Here is a 19,364-nt window from a genome sequence, read left to right on the forward strand (position 1 = left end):
CCACATTCATCAATAGTATAGCTGCAGAGCGACCCCTAGTGTACAATATATTACAGCATGCCTGAGCTATCTATATAGACACAACACCAGGGTGCTAAATAAGAGAGTCACATGCTCTGGACAGAGCAGCCTGGAAAAGGAAGAGCTGCTTTGTTAATGTTAAGCAGCTGAATCAACGGCAGGTGGGGTCAATGACCGCTCTGTATCAGAGCCTGTTAGAACAGGAAAGGAGGTACCTGCCTGTTGGGTTTTTGATCCATAGTTAAAAGCAAATAGTCCTGGATTAACTGTTTATAATGCAAGTTCACGCTCCTAGTAACATGACTAAGAATATAACATGACTAAGAATATCAAAGGTTCCGGTTACTAACCAGCAGATGTCAAAACACAGTCAGACAACTCTGAGAAAAGGTGTGAGAGCTATGAAAACCATCTGAAAGAGTCTTTCTGCATTATTATTAGCTAGCCCTCCTGCAGTGCTAGTTACCTCGTGTGAGAATGTTTGTAACCACCAAGCTCATTGCATCTTATGAGACCCTGTAACCCTCAAGCTTGTTGCATCTTCTTTAGTTATGTCATACTTAGACCTTCTCACCTTCTCTTGACATGATACAGGTGCTGGAGAGCAAAAGAGCGCAATAAGGTCTTACCCGGTATAAATTGCTTAATTTGTAAAGGTTGTACTAACCTGATAAAGTTTTGTATACACAACAATTTTAAGGCATAGGTATACAGCTGCTGGAAATCTGGTGGTCATGCAACCGGTTCACAATTTGCTGCTGAGGAATAGCAATAAAATCCAGGATACCCATACTGTAATGAATGCTGCTTTAATATCTATGCGTTTAAAAGTTTGCACACTTCTTCCTCTGGATATAACCACATCTAAAAAATATATATTTTTTCAACTGTGCCATAAAGAGTATCAACCAGGGTAACAAAGAAACAATAGATAATGACATACCGAAAGAAATGTATTGGAATCAGTCACATACGCACTTGTCAACACATGACGTGCGGTACTCCTGAAAGAATTTATCTCCTCTCACTATATCTCCTCTGCTATAAAGTGAGTATAAAACACACATCAAACACCTTCAGCACACCCCGATTTCTTAACGAGCTGCCATTACTCATCCTACACACCGGCTGATGAGTCCCCGAAAAATGTTACTGTCAGAGAATCAAAAGGTCACACGCTCTCTGAAAGGCTATGGATTCTTTAGAGCATACAAGGATCAAGCATATTAAATATTTTAAACTTTAATATAAAAATATACAGTGCTTACAATAAAAAGTCTAAAAGGGTAAAAACAAAATGACACAAATATGCAAAACAGTTATAAAATAAAAAGTGAGGAATAACAGAAATACCAAAACATTTTCCTCTACAGTTATCTTCTGTTTCCTTGAGGGAAGGAAAAATTAGTTATGGATCACACCATCATCCTAGGCAGCCCCCACGTGTGAACAACTTCTTTTGTGTTACCCGACTTTTTATAGTTCTGACCACACGCTCATATTTTCAGGATCACCTGATTGGACCATTTAAAAATTGCTGTTTCATGATTGGACGATGGGCTGAGGGCCTTCCATTTCAAATATCCTGTGTCTCCTGCACTCCTCTCTATACAATAGATAGGAAATATCCTGCCTAATTAATCACCTGTGTCACTGCTACTGCGCAGAAGGATGAAGACACTGCCCATAGAAGGGCAGATAAGGTACAGATAATAATGTCAGCGCAGGGTGTAGACGCGGGATTACAGTGCCACAACTGCAAGTGACGGGATAGTGTAACGTGCATGGGAGGGGGTGCTATGATGATAAAGACAGGAGGCAGAGATTTCTTCCAGGCACCGCATGCCCCGGAGCCTGGAAGAAATCATGAACATAAAAGATTAAAACTCAATTTCTCAACAACTGTACTGCAGCTATGAGGAATACAGGTAAGACTATTTTAGCCATTCTATTACCTGTATGCCCATAGTAATAGCTTAAAAGCATCCCGGGGGTGACAGATTCCCTTTTAAAGATGTTGCTGTGTTTCCAGTGTTTTAGTTTAATCCTATTTCAGTCCTTTTGGACACAAGGAAACAGGTAGATGCCTTTCACAACATGCAGGAAAGTGGGTAATGATAGAGTAGTAAAGTTGCAGAGTGCATGTCATCAGAGCAGATACTAATTATCTCAATTTTAGTGTCAACTTATTTTTCCGCTTTGCCAAACATTTCTTTCAAAAATCATTTTTATCTTTCTCACAAAATCTTTTTTTCTGATTAAATTATTATTCATAATTTTCAGCAGTATTAACTGCCATATGGAGGAGCAGATCAGCACGTATTAGTACCAGAAATCAGAGATTACAGACAGTAGCTTTTGGGATGGGCTGTATATTTTAAGGAAAGATATGCAATATACAGTAAATTGTACACATACTGTACATGTAAGTTTAGCATTCATACAAAGAAAGAAGCATTGAATAGTTACTAAACAAGCTGATTTTTTCTGGAAAAGCAAAAAAATACATACGGTAGCTATAACGTTAAAGAGTATCTCTCGTTTTGATCTTTTTTTTTCATAAATCAATAGTCCGTGAAAATAAGCAACTTTGTAATATATCTTATTAAAGAAGACCAATTCTTTCTCATTCATTGACAAATTCAAATTCAATTCAAAGGAAAAATCTGATTTTCTTATTATTGGAATAGGAGATGACAGTTGCTGCTCATAAAATTCTATGGAGAACCGCAATTGTCGCTTAGGGAGAACTTGCAACCAACTGGGTCTGCCTTTGGCTCTTCTCTCCTGACATCTCCTGACTTGGTAATGGATGAATCTGTCTTCAATGAATACTGACTCTTTCTTGAACTGTGATTGAAATGTGAATGATATCTTAAGTGTAGCAGAACTTAAATTAAAACAGAAAATATAATTGATTTGTATTCTTTATTCTATTTTTATAAATATTAAGTTTTATCTAAAGTGTTTTTCATTGTTCAATAAATTGATTATAAAGCCATTTAAAATCCCTCAACAATATAGGGTGATTCAATCGCTACTTTACAGGGGAGGAATAGAAGGGACAAACCAAATGTGTAGAGGATAGGGAGATAAACACACAAACCAACTCCATGCAGAAATCTAATGAAGAGCACTCCAACCGCCTACCCAAAATGCTGAACTTCTCCTTCAACTCCAAACCAGGTAGTGGTAAACTATCACTGGCAACTCCCAAGGGCCAGTGGTGAGTATATATATACCAGAGGGGAATTGCCAACATAGAACAGCTGCAGGAGATAAACAGAACTGATTAACCCTTGCAATAAGAGAGCAAGGAACACCTGCAAGGCTAATAGCAAGCTGAAGCAGTTTTAATCAGTGTAGGGGTTCATGATGCAGCAATCTTCTTTCCTCTCTATGTCACAGTATCCCAGGAACATTTCACCTTGTGAAGAGTGCTTTCTCTCTGTATAAGCTATTTGCATATAAACAGAGATTCAAAAGATAGAGGATGAAATACCTTTGTAATCATCGATAAGCCTGATGGCTGGGGAAACATTAATAGCCTTCACTCAAGCTTCCTTTACACTGTCATACAATCATGAATGAGTATTCTCACACTGCTGCTGGTCACTTGACGAACGAGCAGCCTAAGCCCACTCGGCGATATATTACAGATCGTCTGTGTAAACAGGTTAATAATCAACTGCCAATCAGCAACCCATTAGCTGATCATTTATCGCTAAAGGTCGGCTAGTGGAAACAAATCTTTAGAGTAAGGGTACCATTACACTACATGACGTACCAGCGATCCCAACAACGATACGACCTGGTAAGGATCGCTGGTACATCGCTAAATGGTTGCTAGTAAGCTGTCAAACAGACAGATCTACTCAGTGATGCAGCAACGATCTGGCGATCCATATAACGACCTCGGCATTCGTTGGTACCTTGTCACACAGCAGCTATTCTGACGACTCCCGCCTGCGTCCCTGAGTTCTGAGTCACCAACAAGGTCACCCGTCGCCGTCAAACACAAAAATGCATGCTGGCCAGCGGGACACCAGCGATTAACAAATGGCCCAGGACATTCAAGCACGATCAGCGAGATCGCAGCGGGGGCCCGTTCGCCGCTATTTGCCACATGTAGCGAGATTGCTTGCAAGGTCGCTGTTGCGTCACAAAATCGGTGACGTCTCAGCAATCTCGCTAATGATCTCGCTATGTGAGACGGGGCCTTTAGTCTGTAAAGTGCAGGTGATATAATAACAGGTGGATGCTGAGAGTTAAAATGCAGCAAAACTTGAATTTATTTATTACACACACTTGGGCACATGGAGCATAGCGCCTGCAACAATAAATGTATTTACAGCCTCCATAAGCATGTGATTTCAGGCCTTGGATGTGAGGGCACTCAATACTTTTCAGTTTGTAAGAGACTTAGGGTCCCGTTACATTTAACGATGCACCAGCGATCCCGACAACGATACGACCCGGTCAGGATCGCTGGTACATCGCTAAATGGTCACTTGTGAGCTGCCAAACAGGCAGATCTCACCAGCGACGTAGCAGCGGTCAGCGGTCATTACTTACCTGTCAGACGCGGCGATGAAGACGTCCTCCCGCCCACGTCCACGCGTCATTCGTCGACGCCAGCAGGAAGCAGCCGACGAGAAATGGACGTGGACGATCTCACGCGATCGGCGATAGCCAGCGGGGGAGCCGGTCGGAGGTAAGCATCACATGTTGCGATATCGCTGCTGCGTCACAAAATCGGTGACGCTTTAGCGATATTGCTAGCGATATCGCTATGTGTGATGCCCCCTTTAGAGCAACAATGTGTTATCAGGTTTAGTGCAAGATAACTCTTCTCCGGCAAAAGCTTGTTACTTATGGCACAATTTCAGTAAGGTTCAGCTGCAATATGTCAATAGGTAGAGTATATTCAAACTGTAGTTTACATCACAAACATCACTAACTCCACCATGGTAATGGGATATTTGTTCTATAACATGCTTATGGTCTACCAGCTTCTACTTAATGGCTCCTCCAAGCTTGTGGCTTCCTCACCTCACGTTACAGCTCCCTCAGCACTCCTGACCCTCCAGCAATCATTTCAGGCAATGACCAGCTTGTCTCACAGAGATGGAGATTCATATGACAGGACGAGCTCTTCAATTCCTCTAGCTGCAAGCTTATGCTCTTTGCTTTCTTAGTGAGGCATTCGCAGTCTCAACAACAACCTACCTTATCCAGCAGCCCATCTTGGTTGCTTTCCAGAAGACCATCTCAGCAACTCTACAGCTGTCCATTCTTTTCTTTTTCCAGCAGGTTGTCTCAGTGGCTCTCCAAAAGTTCTCTCCTCCTGTGACAACAGCAGGACATTTATATGGTTCTCAAAGAGGCTATTCTCTTTACTTTTCAGCAGATCACTTTTCACAATTATAGCCATCTTGTGGGCAACGTAAACATTGCACCTGCTATACTTCATCTTCAACTGGTCACATCAGTCCTCCTCATAGGTTACCTCTGCTTCACATTCCTGCTGTGCTCCTGGTCCTTCCCAATCCCATGAGCTTCCAGGCAAGTTCAGCAGCACAATGTACTAATGGAAGCATACCAGCTACATTTTTACAGCTTTAAAACCCAACTTCAGAGCAAGATGGAACACTGGGCAGCATTTACACACTCCAAGGAAATACTCATGATCGCATCTACTGCCTAGGTGGCTGTAAACATCATGGCCACCATTATGAGTATCCTCATCCTAAAAGAACCATCCAATTGCATTGGTAACAACCAAAAGCCACCAACAGATCATGTTTTCAGGATTTTCTTAGTTTTACATAGATGATGGAATTATCACCGGAAAACCTAAAAACATGATCTTTTGATGGCTCTTGAGGACTGGAGTTGGGGAACACTGGTAGAAATCATCATTCATTAATGTAATATTCAAGAAAAGCCCTTCAAGCTATATAACTGTGTTATCAGGTGGCTGGCCAATGTATGTAGTAAAACAAGTTAGGACAATCAGATACCACTTAGGCTTGTTTCCTTGTTACACCTATACATGTTGACTAAATGGGTCAATATCAAAGAGTCATCTTGGCATATAGCCTTATATCTATTTTGAGTTCCAAGTTGCATGTTTGACAGGTGCTTTATCCTTCAATTGTGGGAGACCTTTGCCAGACAATGACAAATGGGAGAATACGTTTTGCTGTTAAAATAAATTCATAAGGTTCTAATAGACTTTGTCTGGCATTTGCTAGTGCATGTATGGCACCAAAGCCCAAAATTACTGTGATGTGGCATGTAGCCTTGTTACTGTTAATAACAAACTTGGTGATCAATATGTCCAATGTTTTGGAATGGGTAGAGAAAAACATTTAGTTTTGAAGATTTTGTCCTATCTTAACTAACTTTAGCCCATAGCCTCAGTGATGTGAAAAAAAATAACCCAAACACCTGCCGAGCTTAAGGATTGGCTACAGGGCTACCAAGGGGAAGTCATCACTGCACTCGTAGAACAAAGACTGAAGCTGCTGTGGAAATACAGGGTTGGACCCAAGGGAGTGTGAGAAATGCTTAGTTTTTTTTGTTTTGTTTTTTTTTACAAATGGGCTAAATTTAGTTGAATATGGACAACCCCTTTAGATTAAGATTTATGCTCTTCCCTTGAATCCACATGATAGCCAATAACTTGCATTAGTTTGATGTGTTGTTCACTACTCTTCTGTTTATGACTTCTGGATGTATTTTATGCAGCCCAAACAAAAATCACTATAGAGAAACAGGAGCAGTAAAGGGTAAGGGTCTCAGCACTATCATAAAATATCATCTTACTAAAGTTTTTTTTTAAGTTTACAGAATGCTAGAATCATCCTGGTCAAGTGTGTGCTGTAGTTGTGGAGTGGAAAAATCTAGGAGGAAAGCCAGCTAAGTGAAGAAACAGTCCACTACCAGACTTCTCCCCGTTTCTTACTTCTGTTACTGATTATGCATAGCTGTAGAGGCTGGTTGGGCATGAGCAACCACCTGGTGCCATGTTGTGCATCAACAAAGCAACCCTGCCTTGGTCAAGGATGGATGATCCATTAGTTTTGGCTAAACAAAAAAAAAGGTTTAAGATAAACTGCACGCTTCTTTGTCTTTTCATTGCAATGAAAAAATGATTGATACAATTATTTGTATTACCTACATAATTGAAGGTCCTATATTGCATTCACATATTTCACTGTGGTTTGCATTTATTTAGTCATTTTTATACCAATTGCGATTTTATGTGAGCAGGTAGTGGGATGCAGTGACAGGCAGGAGACAGAGCAAGGTTTAACTGGGTTTTAATCAACAGTGGGATACTCCATGCAGGGAGTTAAAGAGTTTAACAGGGAATAAAACAGGGTTAAATAACAGTGAAGACAGTAGAGACGTTCTTGTGGGGATAACTTATCCTGTCCGCTAATCCTCAGGCCGTGGGTGTTGTGAAGCGGTGATGGCACCAGCAACAGGTGACGTGACGCTTGTCCATGTGGGTCCTGGAAATAACGGTGGTCCATCTTCTGGCGGCAGCAGTTGGTCTCCGGTACCTTCTGCTGAGCCCCTAGTCCATGTACCAGTGTGGCTGGAAGGATGGAAGCCACCGCAAGGTCTGAGCACGACGTGGTCCAGCAAAGGTATACTGGGGAAGCAGAGCGCTGATAGCTATTCCACTCTTGGACTCTCTCAAGTGGCACCCACACGGTACTCATGGGCCCGGAGTGCTCAGCTTCTTGCTTAGTCACGATCAATTGCAAACTGCACGTCTTTTCTCACAAGTTCTGCTGGCAGCAGCGGGCATGCCCCAGCGCGGGCCTGTGTCGTGCCAGTGCTCGAGGGAAGGAGCGCTCATCCCTTTCTGCTGCGCGCTGTCCCTTCCCGCCAAGTCTCCCTATTCCTGTGCATGCTGTTGTCTTGCCATGCCCCCTACTGCTAAGTGCAAAGGTTGGTCTGGTTCTCTAAGCCAGTGTTTCCCAACTCCAGTCCTCAAGGCACACCAACAGATCATGTTTTCAGGATTTCCTTAGTATTGCTCAGGTGATAATTGCTTCACCTGTGCAATACAAAGGAAATCCTGAAAACATGATCTGTTGGTGTGCCTTGAGGACTGGAGTTGGGAAACCCTGCTCTAAGCTTTCCCCCAGACAATAGAGGAGACAGCCCTGACAGTTCCCAAACCCGGCGCAAAACAAGTACCCATGGTCCCGTCTTTCTTCTTACATTTATTTGACATTTGAATGCTGCGATGGTTTTGAAAAATGAAAATTTCCAAAAGAATGCCACAAACCAAATTCAATATGTGTTAAAGAGGTTGTCCAAAACTTAGATATTCACAACCTAACTCCAGAAATATAAGATCAATGGAGGCCCAATACCAAAGATCCCAACTGATCATCTGTATTGAAACATAATAGAGCTGAGCTGGGGAACCTAAGGAAAGCCTGTACACAGTATATGGAGCCACTCTGTTCAGGTTTCATATACTATTTATTTGCATCTGATTGCCCCCCATCAAACTAACATAGATGACCTGTCCAAAGGATAGTCCATCAAAGTCCAAGTAGTGAACAACCCCTTTTAAATATATATTATTCCCTTTTTAAATATATATTACTATTAACTAGGTTAACATCTGGCCAATGTATGCTGAGTAAAAGGAAATAAAAAAAAAAAACTGCCCAAAAAAATGAGATGTCAAAGTCAACCTGGGGATATATTTATAGTTTACAAACCATGTCTAAAAAGGGCCCTACAGTTCCTTCTCTAAAAGCTGCAGCAAATAGTGATTGAACTTATTCAAGGTCAGAAAGAAAATAATTGAAAACATTATTACATTGCAATGTACCAAAACTACAAATTTTGTGTCATGCTGGGTATGCTGGTACAAATTTTATTATGTCTTTTCTGCCTATAGATCCAGCAGGGTACATGAAGTCAGAAGAAAATTCTGGATCAGAAACAGGTGATGAGGCACAGTTGACAATTCGAGGACGACAGCATGAAAACCACCAGAGGAGCAAAGGTATCAGTTTACGTGCTTGTGAAACTGATTTACAAATTTTGTAGTTCTAAAAAAATGGTTTTAAATAGTGATGAGCGAGTATACTCGTTGCTCAGGTTTCCTGAGCATGCTCGGGTGATCTCCGAGTATTTTGGCGTGCTCGGAGATTTAGTTTTCGTCGCCTCAGCTGCATGATTTACGGCTGCTGGGCATCCTGAATACACGTGAGAATTCCCTAACAAACAGGCAATCCCCACATGTATTCAGCCTATCCAGCAGCCGCAAATCATGCAGCTACATCAACAGAAACTAAATCTCTGAGCACGCCAAAATACTCAGAGGACACCCAAGCATGCTCAGGGAAATCCGAGCAACGAGTTTACTCGCTCATCACTAGTTTTAAAGTCAAGATGATGGCTTTTAATTAATGTAATTGTAAAATAGTCTGTAAACCTAACTACTTTATTACATATGATGGAGCTCGATATCTTGAAGTGGAAATATTGCAACTCAACTTGACATGTTAAATGGCTTGCGCTGTGTTAAGAGTTTAAAAGTGGTTCTGACCGTAGGCACCTGGCACTTCTAAACAGGAATTCCACAAACAGGATGGGTACTTGATTAACAGGTCTCAAGCGATCCCTGGCTTTCTCTCTTTAATCCCTGTATAGACATGTGAACTTACACAAGGACCCTGGGCAAAGTTCTTGGAGTTGCTGCTGGCCGGTGGAGCTCTCTGGCAAAAATTGTCAGATAAAAAAGTCAGAACCAGGAGGAATGTAAGGGACAAAATAATCATGCATATTCACTATTATCACAGGAGTTGACAAAAGATTTATGGACCAGATTAAGAAGCATGTATAACATGCAGCCTCAGCTCTGACGGTCCAGCTGCAGGGAGGAAATTAACTTTATTCCTCCAGCTTTCAGTCATAGAGGTGTGGCCAGTGTGACTTCATTCAGCTATCAATATATTGTGATTAGTGGCTGTAACAACGCCCTGGTACTGACTGACAGCCAGGTCACAATGTAGCAGTGCTAAAATGGCTATAAGTGCCAGGGTGTGGTTAAAGCCTTGACTCGCTATGTACTGAGTGATGAATGAAGCTGCACCTCTATGATTGAAAGCCAGATGCTGCAGGGTTGAATAAAGATAATTTCCTCCTCGCAGCCAGGCTTTCCATGCGGGGCCACATGTCTTTAATATGCTATTAACCTGCAACTTAACCCCTTATCTGCAGGTTTATAGCATTTTGGGACATGACAGATCCCGATTAGATAAAAAAAACAGCAACCCCCAGCACAGCAAGAAATAGCACTAACTACCAGGAATGAACACGCAAATGTGGTGGGGGCCCAGATTGGGGGGTGGTCCACTGCTTACCACGACCGGACATGGCAAAGACGAGTCGGAGGCAGAATTCAGTTGTAACAGATCCAGGTTTATTTGCCGTCCTCCTGACGACCTTAGCCATGCACCGCAGTTCCTTTACAGCTCTCCGTTTCCAGGCCCGGGTACCTTTCACCTCTCCTTTAGTCATGATGACGTCCCTCATGGATCTTTCGCTGGGACTGTCCTAGACCAATCTACCGCCAGACCTTCACTTGCCCGAGGTCGTCGTCCAGTCGGTACTCCCGGGGCCTCGTCTGTCCTTCGGTACCTCGTGTCAGGGCCACCCCCCTGACTGTCTTCTCTTGTCAGTCCCCTGGTCGAGTTCTTTTCCATTCTCCATCTTCTGTCCTGAGTCCTTCTCTGTTGAGCTCCTCCCGGGACTAGCCTAGCCTCTGGAACCCCAAACAGTCCTATTTACCCCCTCTCTCACTGGGAATTTCCCTCCTGGGTTCCTATCTCCCAGCCCCCCATGACTATGCAGTTTCTATAGCCGTAAGCTGATGTTAAGTCATGATCTACACTCCCCCTGCAATCTTGTGGTCAAATTTCGGTACTGCACTCCCTCTTCTGTCTCTCCCTGCTGTTACCTTTCTGTCATTGCCAATCTTCATCTGTAGTGCACAAATCGTCCCCTCCTACTTCCAGTCAAGTCTGTCTGTCAAGTCACCTTCCCCACACAATTTTCCAGACTTAGCGGTACCACAAATCTGAGGAGTAAAACAGGGCCAATGCATAGCTGTCCTGTGTCACCACACAACAGAGGTGGAAACCAATGTCCAATTACAGCTTTCAATATTAGGAATAAGCTGAAGAAGGAACTCAGCTTCCTGGATGGCTCCTGCTGATCAGCTGTCCGGCTCCGCAGCTGCATATGTCATGACTATGTGAAAGCGTGACACATGCATGGAGAGCCTGTTTGTTGGGGACTAAAACATAAAGTAGAAAATTAAAGACAACTTCTTCTCTTATTCCTCACTTAGCCCTGATATAATAATAAAGCTTATACTCACCTCCCATACCAATCCCATGGTGTCGGCACTCACTCTCCCCAGGGCTCTTGTGCGGTGTTCTGACACGTGACCCTGGTGCCCAATCTGCGCTGGCGTCACTGTCCCCGCCTCCTGTTGAACTAAGCATGAAGAGGAAGTCAGAGATCAGCTGCTGCCTGGACTTCCTCTTCATGTTCGATTTGTCTGTGAAGGCATCGCTGATTGGGTGCTGACGTCACGTGTCACAACACCACACAAGAGCCCCGGGAGAGGGAGTGCCGACACTGTGGGAATGGTGCCTGCACGACAAGTAAGTATAAGGTTTATTATTTTGTTGGGGCCAAATATTTCGATCAAGATTATGAGACAACTGTTTCCTTTGCGTTCTCTGGTCCATGTTGAGTATAATACACACCATGTCACCAAACAGCACAGTGAGTATCTGTAGCCCCCTATACAGGCCCACTCACTGATTTCAAGGTTGTAGACACCTGTGATGCTAATTAGTGGACACACCTTGATTTAACATGTCCCTTTTGTCACATTAATTTCAGGGGTACCATCATTTCTGTACGGCTCTATTGCATGAGTTTTATTGTTTTAAAAAAATTTCTATTGGCAGATGGTTGAAAAGCAATTTTATTTACATAGATTTTGATGTATTATTACTTTTGTCAGATTCAAGTTATTTCTGTGACCATTGTGGGTTTTTCTGTCATTAAACGAGGGGTACCAACAATTTTAACCACGTGCGTACATGGGACGCCTGTTTTTATAACTTTCTGATTCCTTTCTTTAATGAAAAGAACAAGCATAGAATTATATTGAGGTCTTAAAATGTTGCCAGGAGAAAAACAATCAGTGTAAATCTTCGCCTGGTCAGGGACTAGTAAATCTTTAAATTTTGTATTAAATTCACAAGTTGGACTCTCCAGCTCTGAACTACTTTTCTTTTCCAAGGAATCAATGTTCATTTTTACTCATTCCTCACTGATACATACAATATAGTCATAGACCCCGATTCATCAAAAATGCTTTCCTGTGTTTTTTTTCAGTCAAGATGGGGTGCAGAGTGTACATTAATGAGAAAAAAAAGGACCTTTTTTAAATTTACCAAATGGCTGCAATGAAACAGAGTGAAAAATTTAAAGGGGTCTGAATACTTTCTGTATCCACTGTTTCTAATCAATTGAGTAGTGCAGGCTTGGGATGAAAGTCTGTAGTCATGCTATGTGACCGCAGACTCCTGAATCCTAACAGCATGCAGTGTGCACACTGTCAGGATTCTCTGGTGTTGCCAGTGAGAATGGTGGTCTCATGACCACATGTTTGCAATTTATGTACTTACTGCCACATTCCACTAGATGGGCTTCTCCTCTCTCAATGCATAGAGAGGACAAGCACGTACAGGGTTCTGAAGTCTGCAGTCACAGAGTGACTGAAGACTTTTATCCCAAGCTTGGACAGTTTACACACGTTTTCAGTTGCATTTTCTTTTGCACTCCTTTATCAAAAGTTCTGCATAAAAATGTTTTTAAGTTTCTAGTAAAATGTTGAATGTAATATGTTTAAAACTGGGCTTACAAAGGGTTTTGCTTTTTACTCTTTTTTGTAGTGTGTTGTAATAAGGAGCATGATCTGGTTATGACATTTTTGTGACATTTTCTCAATAGAATTTTCTTTAGGAATTCAAAAATTGCAGAAAATACTAATGTTCAAAATGTAAAAAAACATACAAAAGACAACAACAAAAAAGGAAAAAGTGTTTGAAACACATGACCTTTTTTTATTATTATTAGTCTTACTTTTTCACAGCAGGCTGCAATAATCGTGTGAACTTTTCCTTTATTTGTTCCAACTATTTCCATATAATAATCCAGTAATGACCCCTACTCTAACCTTCCTCTAACAAATAATGAAAGGGTCTCCAGTGTATGAAGACTCCAGCTGTCAATCCACCCTTCCGCTTTTGTTGTAACCATGCTGCAATAATCTTTTATTCTCCTTAAGGGGTCGCTCACATTCCTGTATAAAAAAATCGATCCGATGTTGATTTAGAGAAGTAGGACAAGTATCATGCAGGTGTCACTCCATATGTCATTCGAGTACAATGCGATTGTATGATTTTTTGTTCGCTTAGCATTTATATGACATGCGTATGCAAGCCGTATGAAATGCATTTTTAATTTCATATTTTACATACTATAACTCAAGTACTAGTAACTCAAAGACAGTTTACAAATCTTATAAAGCAAACATATATACAGATATACAGTAAAAAAAAGATATTAAATATATTTTATTTACTGATAGATGATAGATAATGTCACACGTCATCTACATATAATACATTTTTGATAACCAGCAAAGGTAAAGCAGACAGCAGGGGGCTGATATTATCAGACTGGGAAGGTCCCTGATTATTGGGTCCCTTCCATCCTAAAAATATAAGCCCACAGCCGCCCCAGAAGTGCAGCACTTCTGTCCCTCAGCCCAGCTCTTTATGACTTCCCTGGTGCAGTGGCAATTGGGGCTCATGGATCGCAGTGGAAGACGATAACTGTGACTCTAAAAAACCTCCCAGTGGTTAATTTGATATTTGCAATTTTTTTTTATTTTTAACCCCTTTCTGCCATGAGACGTACTATCCCGTCCATGTGCCCTGGGACTTAATTCCCAGGGACGGGATAGTAAGTCATAGTGATCAGCGGTGCCCACGTGGTGAGCGCCGCTGATCGCGGCCGGGTGTCAGCTGATTATCACAGCTGACACCCGGCACAATGTGTCAGGGGTGGTGACGGACCGCCCCCGACATGTTAACCCCTTGCACACCACGATCAAACACGATCGCGGTGTACCGGGGGTTAAAGGGAAGCATCGGCAGGGAGGGGGCTCCCTCCGTGCTTCCCTGAGCCCCCTACGGCAGCACAATGTACAGCGCTGCTGTGGGGGACTCCTTCCCTGCAGGCCCCCGAATCCAAGATGGCGATGGGGACCTTCGGGGGCCTGCAGGGAGCCGGCTTCCTCAGTGCCTGCAAAGCGCAGGCACGAGGAAGCCTGCTGCACTGCCTGTGACAGATCGCTGATCTGTCACAATGATCTGTGATGTGACAGATCAGCGATCTGTCACAGGACAGTGATGTCCCACCTGGGACAATGTAATAAAGTTAAAAAAAAAAAGTGTTAAAATAATTTTAAAAAAATCGCCAAATAAATTAGAAAAAATAAAAAATATTCCCCCAATAAATTCATTTTTTGGAAATACAAAAAACAAACAATAAAAGTACACATATTTGGTATCGCCGCGTCTGTAATGACCTGCCCTATAAAACTGTCCCATTAATTAACCCCTTTAGCGAACCCCTTAAAAAATAAAAATAAAAAACGAAGCAAAAAATAATTATTTATTATCATACCGCCGAACAAAAAGTGCAATAACACGCGATCAAAAAGACGCATATAAATATCCATGGTACCGCTGAAAACGTCATCTTGTCCCGCAAAAAACGAGCCACCATACAGCATCATCAGCGAAAAAATAAAAAAGTTATAGCTCACAGAATAAAGCGATGCAAAAATAATTATTTTTTATATAAAATAGTTTTCATTGCATAAAACCGACAAAACATAAAAAAAACCTAAATGAGGTATCGCTGTAACCGTACTGACCCGAAGAATAAAACCGCCTTATCAATTTTATCGCACGCAGAGCGGTGTAAACGCACCCCCCCAAAAGAAATTCAGGAAACGCTGGTTTTTGTTCATTCTGCGTCCCAAAAATCGGAATAAAAAGTGATCAAAAAATGTCACATGCCCGAACATGATACCAATAAAAACGTCAACTCGTCCCGCAAAAAATAAGACCTCACATGACTCGGTGGGTCAAAATACGGAAAAATTATAGCTCTCAATATGTGGTGATGCAAAAACTATTTTTACAATAAAAAGCGTCTTTTAGCGTGTGACAGCTGCCAAACATAAAAACCGACATAAATAGTAAATCAAACCCCCCGTTATCCCCCCCTTAGTTAGGGAAAAATAATAAAATTAAAAGAAAATGTATTTATTTCCATTTTCCCATTAGGGTTAGGGCTAAGGCTAGGGTTAGGGCTAGGGTTAGGGTTAGGGCTAGGGTTAGGGCTGAAATTAGGGTTAGGGGTGTGTTGGGGTTAGGGTTGAAGTTAGAATTGGGGGTTTCCACTGTTTGGGCGCATCAGGTGCTCTCCAAATGCAACATGGCATCGGATCTTCAATTCCAGCCAATTCTGCATTGAAAAAGTCAAATGGTGCTCCTTCCCTTCCAAGCTCTGCCATGCGCCCAAACAGTGTTTTACCCCCATATATGGGGTATCAGCCTACTCAGGACAAATTGCAAAACAACTTTTAGGGTCCAATTTCTCCTGTTACCCTTAGGAAAATAAAAAATTGGGGGCAAAATTATCATTTTTGTGGAAAAAAATTATCTTTTTATTTTCATGCCCGGGCGTTATAAACTTCTGTGAAGCACTTGGGGGTTCAAAGTGCTCACCACACATCTAGGTAAGTTCCGTGGGGGGGTCTAGTTTCCAAAATGGGGTCACTTGTGGGGAGTTTCAATAGTTTAGGTACATCAGGGGCTCTCCAAACGCACATGACACCCGCAGACCATTCCATCAAAGTCTGCATTCCAAAACGTCACTACTTCCCTTCCGAGACCCGACATGTGCCCATACAGTAGTTTTCTCCACATATGGGGTATCAGCGTACTCAGGACAAATTGGACACCAACTTTTGGGGTCCAAATTCTCCTGTTACCCTTGGGGAAATAAAAAAATTGGGGACTAATTGATCATGTTTGTGGAAAAAATACGATTTTTTTTATTTTCATGCCTGGGCATTATAAACTTCTGTGAAGCCCTTAGGGGTTCAAAGTGCTCACCACACATCTAGATAAGTTCCTTAGGGGGTCTAGTTTCCAAAATGGGGTCATTTGTTGGGGGTTTCCACTGTTTAGGTACATTAGGGGCTCTCCAAAGGCAACATGACACCCGCAGACCATTCCATCAAAGTCTGCATTCCAAGACGTCACAACTTCCCTTTCGAGCCCCGACGTGTGCCCATACAGTAGTTTTCTCCCACAAATGGGGTGTCAGCGTACTCAGGACAAATTGGACACCAACTTTTGGGGTCCAATTTCTCCTGTTACCCTTGGAAAAATAAAAAAAATGGGGACTAAAAGATCATGTTTGCGGAAAAAATGTGATTTTTTTTATTTTCACGCCCGGTCATTATAAACTTCTGTGAAGCACTGGGGGGTTCAAAGTGCTCACCACACAACTATATAAGTTCCTTAGGGGGTCTAGTTTCCAAAATGGGGTCACTTGTGGGGGGTTTCCACTGTTTTGGTACATTAGGGGCTCTCCAAATGCGACATGGTGTCCGATCTCAATTCCAGCCAAATACGTCAAATGGCACTGCTTCCCTTCCGAGCTCTGCCATGCGCCCAAATAGTGGTCTACCCCCACATATGGGGTATCAGCATACTCAGGACAAATTGCACAATAACTTTTAGGGTCCTATTACCCTTGGAAAAATAAGAATTGAGGGTGAAAAGATCATTTTTGTGAAAAATATGATTTTTTAATTGTACCGCTGTACGTTATAAACTTCTGTGAAGCCCTTGTGGGGTCAAAGTTCTCACCACATATCTAGATAAGTTCCTTGCGGGGTCTAGTTTCCAAAATGGGGTCACTTGTGGGGGGTTTCCACTGCTTAGGTACATCAGGGGCTCTCCAAACGTGACATGGCGTCCGATCAGAATTCCAGCCAATTTTGCATTGAAAAAGTCAAACTGCGCTCCTTCCCTTCTGAGCTCAGCCATGCGCCGAAACAGTGGTTCCCCCCCACATATCAGGTATCAGCGTACTCAGGACAAATTGCACAATACATTTTGCAGTCCAATTTCTCCTGTTACCCTTGGTAAAATAAAAAAAATTGAACCTGAAGTATTTTTTTTGTGAAAAAAAGTTAAATGTTCATTTTTTTTAAATATTCAAAACATTGCTGTGACGCACCTAAAGGGTTAATAAACTTTTTGAATGTGGTCTTGAGCACCTTAAGGGGTGCAGTTTTTAGAATGGTGTCACTTTTGGGTATTTTCTATCATATAGACCCCTCAAAGTGGCTTCAAATGTGATGTGGTCCGTAAAAACTTCCTAACAAAAAAAAATTTTGGTTCCAAAATTGCACTGATGTAAAGTAAACATGTGGGAAATGTTACTTATCAAGTTTTTTGTGTGCTGTATCTCTGTGATTTAAGGGCATAAAAATTCAAAGATGGAAAATTGCGAAATTTTCAAAATTTTCGCCAAATTTCCGTTTTTTTTCACAAATAAACACAAGTTATTTGAATGAAATTTTACCACTATCATGAAGTACAATATGTCACGAGAAAACAGTGTCAGAATCACCGGGATCCATGGAAGCATTTCAGAGTTATTACCTCATAAAGGGACAGTGGTCAGAATTGTAAAAAATGGCCCGGTCATTAACGTGCAAACCACCCTTGGGGCTTAAGGGGTTAATTAAACAGTAAGAAAATAGAACATTTGAGAATCAGAGAAAACTCCAGGCACAGAGAGGGAATGTAGGATGTCCAAAGTCAGGTAGATGAAGAGTTTTTTTTATTGTATTAGGGTAAATTCCCACAAAGAGTTTTGGGGGGGTTTTACTCTGTGTATTATCAAAAAAAATGTAATTGACCTATTTTGCTTAATGAGCACAGAAATGATGCAGAAAGTCTGCAACATCAAAAGCTCACCAAAAGTTCGTTGTGGGATCTTAGCCTTACGCGTTTCGGCTTGATCCAATTCCATCCTCAGATACATTAACACAGGAGATCATCTTTAACCTTTAAAAGTGTCAGTGATGATGTCACACTTAGCATCACACACAATAATAAACAGCGGTACATGAATTTAACAGCAATTAGTTAATTTAAAGCATATCTGTTAGGTGTCAAGTTTCCCCCACTGCACAGGGGGAATCTCAAGCAATGTCCTCTGCGGTCTCCCATTCCTTTGCGGCCGCAGAGACTCCTGCTCAGCAGAGACGTCAGTCCCAGCATCTTGCCCAGGCTTATGCTAGGCGTCTGATTGCTTCTTCACACTCTGCTATAACACCATGCTTGAGTCAGCAGCAAGCAGATGCTCCTGAGACTAAGTCATGTCTTTTACCTACTGAGCATGCCCGTGGGACGACCTCTCATTGGAGGTCGGAGGTCACATGCGCAGGTCCCGTTCCTGCTCCGATTGGTCCACTGGGAAGGTCCCGGAAGGACGCCGCTATAAAAGAGTCGCATGGCCGCTAGGCCATGCACTAGTATAGACTCTTATGGGTAGTTGTGTGTGAAGATGGATGCATGAGACTGGTGACTGACTCATTATGATCCCCTCCCTTTGGTTGTGCATGGTATAGGGGTTACGGAGTCAGAGTTAGTGCCAGTAGTGGCATAGTCTATGTGCCACAGAGCATCCCGCTCTCCACTTGAACATTAGCGCCATATAGTGCCATCCAGCACAAGGCACCTCTGCACCGCACGAGCAGCAGCATTCTTTACAGCGGTGCCGTGCGCTAGTTAAGTGCTTTCCTCCCTGCTCTGAGTGGTTAGTGGCGTCCGCCGGAGAGGTGCAGTGCACACTTGGTGCAATTAACATTAGTCTGTTCTCTTGCTGGCACCGCAGCTGTGGCGCCGAACGCAAGTGGTCTAGAGGGACTCTAGCCCTATTTCTCTGGGGCAGAGTTGTGTGACTGTTAGCTAGTGCTTGCCTAGCCGAGCTCTGTGAGTATAAACAGGCTCCGGCAGTTGTTTCAGTGGCTCTGTGAGGTAACAGAGTTCGCTCCTGTGCACACCGGGTCAGCGGATATCCCGCCAGTGTTCACTTAGTTCTCCGCCATT

The 19,364-nt window shown here is 42.4% G+C and overlaps 1 protein-coding gene across 2 annotated transcripts in view; it reads left to right on the plus strand.

The window, feature by feature from the left end:
- Positions 1-19,364, plus strand: part of ASTN2 (astrotactin 2) — a 1,339,273-nt gene that overhangs the window by 372,412 nt on the left and 947,497 nt on the right. For both annotated transcript variants that reach the window (XM_073573127.1, XM_073573126.1), the window contains exon 4: positions 8,960-9,067. In XM_073573127.1, coding sequence (XP_073429228.1) covers positions 8,960-9,067 — 108 coding nt within the window. The remainder of the gene's footprint in view (positions 1-8,959; positions 9,068-19,364) is intronic.

The sequence above is a fragment of the Dendrobates tinctorius genome, unplaced genomic scaffold (assembly GCF_039654945.1).
Source record: "Dendrobates tinctorius isolate UK_male_01 unplaced genomic scaffold, ASM3965494v1 ptg000034l, whole genome shotgun sequence".
NCBI lineage: Eukaryota > Metazoa > Chordata > Amphibia > Anura > Dendrobatidae > Dendrobates > Dendrobates tinctorius.